The sequence below is a fragment of the Colius striatus genome, chromosome 6, assembly GCF_028858725.1.
Source record: "Colius striatus isolate bColStr4 chromosome 6, bColStr4.1.hap1, whole genome shotgun sequence".
Classification (NCBI taxonomy): Eukaryota; Metazoa; Chordata; class Aves; order Coliiformes; family Coliidae; genus Colius; species Colius striatus.
The window spans coordinates 13895001-13904152 of record NC_084764.1 but is presented as its reverse complement, the minus strand read 5'-3'; the positions used below and the strand labels follow the sequence as shown (position 1 = coordinate 13904152).

The 9152-nt window shown below is 46.1% G+C and overlaps 1 protein-coding gene across 6 annotated transcripts in view; it reads right to left on the bottom strand.

Moving 5' to 3' along the window:
• Positions 1-7275: 7275 nt before the first annotated feature.
• MEIS2 (Meis homeobox 2) overlaps positions 7276-9152 on the bottom strand; it is a 176299-nt gene continuing 174422 nt past the window's right edge. For 5 of the 6 annotated variants that reach the window (XM_061998659.1, XM_061998661.1, XM_061998657.1 and 2 more), the window contains one exon: positions 8633-8722. Coding sequence is in view for 1 of the 6 variants with exons in the window: in XM_061998666.1 (XP_061854650.1) it covers positions 8436-8722 (287 nt within the window). In the remaining 5 variants the exon portion in view is untranslated. Of the gene's footprint in view, positions 8723-9152 lie in introns of all 6 variants that reach the window. The other variant, XM_061998666.1, reaches the window with a different exon arrangement.

The window sequence follows — 9152 nt, the reverse complement described above, 5'->3', positions numbered from 1 at the left end:
TGCCTGTCCGGGGACAAGTTTGGGGCCACCCTCTCTGCGCTGCCAAACGAGACACGAAGTAAACGGCGGGGACTACGATCTACGTTTGAGCTTCCCGTTGCCGGCCTCCCCGCTCCGCGCTGTCGGCAGCAATGGACTCCTAAAGAAAGGAAAAGGATAGTTTTGTAAATAGTTTACGTTATGACCCTCCCAGGCCGGCCAGGAGGCACGGGGCAGGGGGACATGTTCCCTGTGAAGTGGGCTGGCCCGTTTGGCTGCGCACCCCTCTTTTCATTCCCCTCCAGACACACATCCTGGCTCGTCGAAGGCGCGCAGTGGGTGCCGAGGGCTGCTCGGCGTCTGCGAAGGGCGCGGCCAGCAGGGGGCGCTCCGACGTTGCGCCTGGGAGCCCGCGCCGCCGTTCCGCGCGTCCGCCCACGGACACGCGGATGCTCACACACGCGCGCTCGCGCACACACACGCACGCACGAGCACCCGCGCGCTCGTGCCCACGCGCAGATACACAGGCACCTGCACCCCCCTCGCGCGCGCGTCATCGCCCTCTCCCTCCGTGGGCGCGCCCCGCATCGCGCGGATGTCCGCGTGCCACTCTCCGCGCGCGCGCGTGCGTGTACTATACATTATGCAACTTATTAGATACAACGATGAATTGTCAACATTTTTTCGCCTGTTAGTTCCGCCGATACGGGCAGGATTTATTTTCAGATCCCGGCTCCCGGAGCTATAATGCGTGATTTCTGTGCCTTGAATAAAATTGGTCAAATGTTGACAACCTTTAAGCCAATCTAACACTCAAGATTACTGATGGGAAACTAATGAGAAAATATCAGATCGTCCGGCCTGGGGGCTCCTAATTAAATCTTAGCTGATTGAAAAATAAAAGCGGGTTCAGGAGCGTGGGGGAGGAGGGAAGAGGCTCCGGGCTGAACTTTAGCTCTCATTTTACGTGCTATTTCCCCCAACCCTCCCCTCCCTCCCCTCTTTCCCCCTCCTTCTTTTAAAAAGCCTAATGTCATTTCGCCGGTTATTTCGAAAGATCCGAACAGGGCTATCGTTCCTTGCCCGGTAAATATTAAGGCCTTTAAGCAACGTGATTTAACTAATTAGAAAATTTACATCATTAAGTCTCAGGGAGAGAAAAAAGGAGAAACAAATCTGTCAGTCATTTAAAAAGAGACAGGCCCTATTGAAGTGTGAAGAAATCGGCTCTAATTCAAAAAGGCAATCGGGCAGAAAAAGCCCTCAACATTACCCTGCTAGTTATTAATCAGAAGGGGTTTCCCCCCCTCTCCTTCCCTCTAATGGCAAGAGCTGAAGCACATCGTTAGTTTCTCCCAAAGCTACTGCACAGTTGCCATTCAGGTTTTTTGCCACTCGTCCATGTCCCATATTAATAGTATTTGTCCATTCAAGGCTTAAGGATTTGAAAACGTTTCCGAATTGAGGAACTGCAGTCTCAGGGAGAAAAAAAAAACAAAAAAAAAACAAAAAAAAAAAAAAAAAGAAGAGAGAAATAAAAAAAAGAGAAAATATTAATAATAATAAGGCTCCCGGACCCATCGCTTCCTCCTCGGCCAGATCCAAGGTCTGCGCTGTCCTGTCCCTCGCCCCAGTGAAGTCAGATCCTAAAGTAAACCTGAGCGGACACAACTACATTATGGCTTTGTTTTCCTCCCTCGCTTCTCGTTTCTAAACACAGATCCAAGCCTGAGAGAGGATGATTCTCCCATCCTATTTGAGTCTGGGGTTTTTTTTCTCTCCATGGACTATCTGTGAGGAGTGCCATGCACCGGACTCAACCAGAACAATACAAAACTTGAGTGAAAATCCGAGAGATCGGGTTACAGACGTGGGGTCGTTACCGAAGCGTTGCGGGACGCCAGTTGCCGGTACGGGCAGCGGGAGGGGGCCGTGGCGGCCCCAGTTGGGGAGCACAGCTAAGGCGGTTGTACAGGCAGCTCGGGGCGGGAGAGGGGGGGTAGAAACAGGGCAGCTTGGGCCAAACCGCAGCGAGTGTTACATCTCTTGCTTTCTCTCTCTCTCAAACGCTCCCTCTAATCCTCCCTTTCCAATTGTTCACAGTGGACTACATTATAAATAATAAATACATCCTACTCTGCGATTTCTCTCTCCTAATCTCGAAGAATCTGACAGTCGCTTTAATCAAAGGAGTTTGCTCCGGTTCTTCATGGAGCTAATTTAAGGAATTTTAAACACACTTCGGACAAAACCAGGCGACAGGGGCCTATTTCTGGTCTCACGGCCCGGGGACGAACTCTCGTGCGTCTCGAGGAATTAACCCCGTGTAAATGGGTTCAGGATCAGCCTCCCGAACATGATTTTTTTCTTGGCAGTAGTCTGTAAAGAAAAAAATATTCGGAGGGGGGGAAGGGGGAAAAAAAAGAAAAATAAAAAATATTAGAAAAATAACTGCCAGCCCCTATTTAAATTTCCATTTATGTCCCAGTGTTTTACTTGTAGTCACCTCTGTAAGGAGATGCTAACGGGGACGTAAGGTCTTCCCCAGGATCTGACATAGTCCTTTCTTAGCGCCACATCTGCTGCAGGAAAGACCCTGAGAGCTGCCCGCACGGTGTGGGGCGGGCGGGCGGGCGGGTGTTCCCGCACTGCAAGCCCAGGGGCGACCCCGCAGCCCTGCTCAGCCCGGCGCAAGGTCTCCGAGGAGGGGAGTGGAACTGTCCCGAAACGCATGCTTCCGAAAGGAAAACGTTTCCACGTGCCTCCACAAACCCCACTAGATAACGGCCCCTGCTCCCCGTGGAAGGGCAGGTGGGCTGCACTGCCGGAGCCAGGGCAGCCGATGGTCAGCACGAAGCGGCGAGGGGAGGGCAGGAGGCCTTGCCTTGACTCCCCCGCCCTCTTTGCATCAGTTTGTCTTCCAGTTTTTCAAAATGATGTAGTTTTCTGAAGAAGGGCCCTTAAAGAACAAAACCAGCGACAACCTCTTCCCGGCCAAAACAACACGAATATCAACCTGTCCAGTGTCAGAGCTTCGGAGATTAGAGGCATTACAATAAAATTTACGGTGTCCTTAACAACTCCCAAGTAAAAGCATTAAAATTCCCTTTAATTGAGAAAACATTGATTTTTAACTCTGGAAAGAACGAACCCGTAATTTAATTGCAAACTTTCAACGACAGAGCAGCGTGTCAAGGAGGCCACATTCCACCTTTAATAGAGCCACTTTATGAAGCGATAAAACCAGAGAAAACCTATCAGAGAGACAGTTGCAATTGTGAAAGAAAAGTTATCTGCTCTTCTTTTTCCTCTTCGTGGCTCCAAACTATCGTACTTTTCTCTCCCTCTTCACCCCCCAGCCCTCGATAACAAAACACAAGTGTTAAAGCAAAGGATTTTGCATCCAGGGCAGAGGCAAGTAGTTCATACTTTAAATAACGATTTGCCTTTACCAGGCAAGGAGTGATGACACGAGGTTTAAGGGAACATTTTCACAAAGTGGTAGTCTCTTTATAAAAGGAAAGTAATAGGATAAAATTTTCTTACTTTCTCTTGTTCACTAAGAAAGAAAAAAAATAAAAAAGAAAAATAAAGAAAAAGGGGAAAAAAAACCCAAACCCATTGCTAAAGTGAAAGGAAAGGGAAATCCCTCCTTCGCTTTCTATCTTATTTCTGTATCGGTTTTTGGTATTATAGGAGAGCAAAGAAGTTTTTGTTTGGTGGTTTTTCATTGATCAGTCACTCTGAGCTAATGTAATTATCCTCATCAATAGAAGGCTGCAGAGAGAATCATTATGTGGGTGACATTGATAAATGATCACCCAAGAGCTGCCTTTTCTCTTGGGCACCCCCACATATGACCCTCCCACATACACAAGGTAGCCATAGAAACACCTTGAGATCCTCAAACACTGCTGCAAATGGGAGAATACAGAGAAAGAGAGAGAAATTCAACTTCACACACTTTCTGTCCCCACTGGAGCCTCCTTCCCTCCCCTAGCACGGAGCCACCAAGCCGGGCTCCACTCTGCCGCCCTGCCCCGCGGGTGCAGCCCCGGCCCGCTCCCTCCCACGACACCACATGAAGTAGCTGGTGAAGGGGGATGGGGTGTTATGGGGCTTGATTTTGGTTTTTTCCTTTTTTTTTTTTTTTTCCTCCCCTCTTTCTTTTTTCCCCTCTCCTTTAAGCAGGGGGGTTGTACGCACCCTATGGATGTCTCGCTCTTTCTCTGCGTGCATTGTGGAACCCCCCAGTATGAAAGTCGCTCTCGGAGATGTGCACCTACAATGTTCACCTCCTCCCCAGTAACGAAGCTCTTATAAAATAGTTAAACTTGCATTATTAGCAGAGACTTTTTAGTCGCATGACTATACAAGAAGATTCTGTATTTCGTACTAAGGCAAATATTAGTGTCTTTTTCCAGCCTCAGACCTCCTTTTTATGTAAGCAGTCTCTAAAATATTGAAAGCTGTAATTGATTCATAATGATCCAGAAATCGATGCGAGGAAGGGGCCGAGGGTGTTTATTTGTTTTATTCCTAAAGCTGCAAGTAAAGTAGGTTTGACACCGTATGGGGATGAAGGGGAGGAGTTGTTTAGCTGTGCGGGGTCATTCATCATCAGCGTCGCAGAGACTCTGCCCAGAGGAACACATCCCTTCTCTCTGCCTCTTTCACAACATCGAAACTATTAATATTAAAATCTGCCTGTAAACCTTCCCCTTTCCCGCCGTCCCCGACCCTCGCCACCTCTAACCCCGCACTGTCCTGCGCGACTCACGCTGCCGAGCAGCCCCGGCCCGCAGTGGGATCGCCCTTGCGCAGCGCCAGCGGGGTTCTATTTTGTCAAAAATGCTGCCGGAAGAGTTCAAAAGCCGTCTCGTTTCCTCTCGGCTGACCCCAGGGACGTGGTAGGGGAGACTTGCAGACGAAAACACTCTCCTGCACCGCGGAGCCATCTCCTTGCCCCTCCATGCACACGGGGATGCGGCCGTCCCTGGGGGAAGAATTTGGGTACTTTCAGGGCTGCGAGGGGGTATCTTCCCAGTCCCTGCAGGTCCCGGCGTGCAGTGGGGTTAGCCGCTCCGCGTCGGACCCCTCAAAGGCACCGCCAGAGCCCTTCGGCGCCCCGTGGAAAGCCACGGGAGCCGCCGTAACTCCGGGCAGAGCCCGCTGGCGGCACCGGCCGGGCGAGCGGCTGACGCCGGAGCCTCCGCCGCACTCCTGCCCGGCCCGGCCCCGGCCCCTCCCCTACCCCTTGGCCCCCGCAAACCTGGTCTGGGGACTCCCTCGCTCCCTCTGCGGCTATAAGTGACGGAGGGGGAGGGAGGGCCCGCCTCCCGCTCCCCCAGCATCTCCTCTTCGGGCTGGCGGTGCCCCCTGGCCCGCGTCGGACAGAGATGTGCTTTCCTCCTCTCTTCACCTTAAAGGCAGCAAAATCTGGAAGAAAAATCCCTCTTTTGTGGTGACTGCGACTCCCAGCCCAGACCCGCTCGGAGAAATGGAAATTTGGGATTATAAACATGTGTGTGTGTAAACAAAAGGTGTTTCTTCTGTTACCCTTCGTTTCCCGCAGCATAAGCAATTTTTATTCAGACTAGAGTATTTTCTTTAACACCATACCGCTGTCAAAACATTATTCGCGTTTTGGTTGCTTTTGACAGCTGAGCAGTTTTTAAAAATATCAAATTCGGAACCTTCCACGCTAAACAGAAAATCTCAGATGGAGAAATCTCTGCACGTTATTGTACCTTGGATGTCAGCAACACTTCTCACGGAGAGCACAGCTCAAGGCTGGGGGGGGGGAAGAAAGAAAAAAAAAAAAGAGACAACACAGCAATGCAAATATTTAGTTCATTATAAGAAACAATTATCTACTATGGATAAACTCTTCCCTGTCCTTCTACCAGTGCGAGGACGTTTTCTAACGTTTCTCCTCAATTTGTAAAGAACAGATCTGTAAGGAAATAAAGTACTGTGTTTTGGGGTTTTTTTTTGTAATCATTAAAAGCCTGCCTTTTAAACTGCTAACAAAAACAATCTTGCCTTCGTATTTTTTGCTTACACAACAACCAGAGAATTTGGACAGCAAATGTAGGGGTTGCTCTTTTTCCAAGACAAGAGTGATTTTAACCAGGACAGAGAGCATCCAAGTCAAGTGGGGAACTATCATCCTTTGCATTTCATATGAATGCCTTAAAAAGACGCCTACAAAGCAGGACCTGATTTCTAAATAAATCCTCACACCCATTTCACTGTCACCCTCCATTCTGTTGCCAGCAGCGTAGGTCCACTTACTCAGCTCAGAAATTAAAAATTAACTATGAGGCTGAGCCTCTTTCCACATTCCAATGGTAAAAGTTGTCAGTCAAAGTTTTTAATAACACCTTGGCCAGTTGCAACAAGGAGGAGGAGGAAGGAGGAGAAGGGTTACAAACTTACAGATGTTGAAGTCAGCAAGGTTTGTTTCCTAGAAAGTTTAAGGCAACTACAAATCCTTTCCCTCTCCATTCCTCCCAGAAAGCAACCCAGAGCTTCCCCTGCTCGATGGGCCCCATCCTGCTCTCCCTGGCCTAGCAGTGCAGCCGAGGGCAGCGAATGGTCACTCTTCCTAAGAAAGCTGATATCTTCCTACTTCAAACTCTCTCCTACTCACCTCAAAATGCCACAAAATCTCAAAGTAACATTTTCCTTCATTAACTGGTGGTATCTTTTTCTTTTTTTTCCCCTTCTGAAAACAACTGAAAATGAGAAAAGCAGTAAAATCATCTCAAACACTACATTAAGCAATTGCAATCCTCACACAGCTAACACTCATTAAACTCAAAGCTGCCTTTCTCCTCCTAAACCTTCCAAATCTCCTCCTGCATGGCAGCCATTCTTCACCTCTGAGCTAAATAGCTGAAGTTAAGGTCTGTGGCGGGCATGGATTCACGCACATGTACCCTTCACACACGTGGGTTTACTGGTCTCGTATCTGGGCCTTCACAAGTCAAACTCAGCTACTATGTTATTAGCAGATAGCACAAATATTAGACACAGCTATCTGAAATGTAAGCTGGTGAGAGAATACTTAAAATTTTGTTTAATCTGTTATAAATAGTGTCATTAATCAGCAGAAATCTATAACCTCAGATGTTCTTCCATTCAATCATTCTATTTATGCTGATTCTAAGCTTGTTTCTGTTTTATCCAACCTTTCTTCTCAATGCTGGTAAGAAATGGATTTCAGACATCTCTCCAGACAACTTCAGTCTCTCCTAAGCATGATTAAAAACACAAAAGCCTAACAAAAAATCAAAAATGAAATATTTATTACCGCATTTTGTGACTTAACACCTTTTTTTCTTTTTAAAACATAACGTCACAGTCCTCATACAAGTATTTTAATGTAAATTTTGACAAAGCTTAAAGGTAACAGCATTTTCTTCTAGTGAGGAACACGTGCTGAGAAAGGAAGAATTCATGGACATACAATACCAATTCCACAGCAGATCTGATACTAGCAAAAACATTCTTTTTTTTTCAATTGAGGTAAACACATAGAATATCTAACATGAAACAATTAATAGACCGAACTCTGTACGAAGTTTGTTACAGTATTCTCTTGCTTTTTTTTTTCCCCAAGCTTTGAGTTCATGATAAAGTCCTAGGTTTGGTGCAAAGACCGTAACTTCTTTCATTGAGGAAAGCTGCCCAACTTTTAGTTTTGTTTTGTCCAAAGCCAAGGCTCAGAACTACTGGAAGAAGCTCCTGCTCTGTCTGTTCTGTCTTTTAAATCTTCACCTGCAAGCTCTTTTGAAGAAGAGTCCCAAAAAAAAAAAAAAAAAAAAAAAAAAAGGGAGAGACTTAATGAAGCACAAACTATAAAGATCTGTTTGAAACTAAAGGACACATTTCATGAAGGAACAAAACGAGGGAATGGCAAGGCCTTCTTGGAACAGTCTTCTAAGTGGTGAGAGACCCAGCAAGACTTTTCGTCTTCATCTCCAGAGTAGTTCTTTTCTCACTGGCCAAAACAGGTCTTTCATGGATAGTGACTTCACCGCTGAACCAAAACAGTCATTCTTTTGGGAACAACACACATAGTGTGGAAAACAAGGATTTTTTTTTTCTTCTAAAACTATTTGAGGCAACATAACGGAGTGATCAATAGAAATGTACAAGTTAACTTAGTTCCTATGTTTATACTACAGTAGTTATAACTCTTGGAGTCTTTTTTTTTTTTTCCAGAGGATCTGTACATGGACATATTCATTTCAGTGAGCCCATGATTTCACATTTGTGTTCTTGATTTGTTGGTCCTCTGTTGTTGATGAAAAATGACAAAAAGTAAAAAATAATCACAGCTGTCTGGAATTTTGTATTAAGCATCAACATCTGGTCAAAGTTCAAAAGTCTTAAAATAGTTTTGTTTTGTATTTGTTGTTATTGTTTTTCCCTTGAGTTCCCTTATGCTATTGGGCATGAATGTCCATAACCTGTCCACCAACATTGGGGTCTATGGAATTTAACATTGTGGGGCTCTGTGCTGACATGGTCATTCCAGGGTGGGTAGGGGGTCCTCCGTGCATCATCATGGCTGGGTGATGGGGGTGACTTGGCAAATATGAATGGATTGGGGGTCCATGTCTTAATTGAGTAGGGTGTGGGGTCATCAGGGGAGGAGTGTAACTTGGCTGTGCCATACTCATACCCATAGGACCACTCTGAGTTACGTAGTCCCCTGGCATGCCTTGCAAACCTAGACAAGAAGGGGGAAAAAAAAAAGCAGGTCAGATTCCTCCGCATTTTTACAATTTACCCATCTAAAATGAACAGGAAAAACAACAGACATTGCAAATCTACCATCTAAAATTAGCTGCAGATTCTTGCCAATGTTTGCAGACATTCAAATTCTAGTTTGCATTTAATTTGATCATTCAGCAGGATAATGCACGCAACAGAACTCAATATTGAGCACAACTGAATATCACAAAATGTAAGTGTACTTCAAAAAAAACCCAGTGGGTGAATTCCTACAATAAATTTTGCAAAGACACTGGCTATATGTAAAGACTTGTCAATTGAGCATAAATATCTGATTCACTTCTCTTTGGTATTTTAAAAATGTAAAAGGCTATATCCTGTCTGGGTTTTGCCTAAGCAGTATCAATGCAAATTCCACACACAGA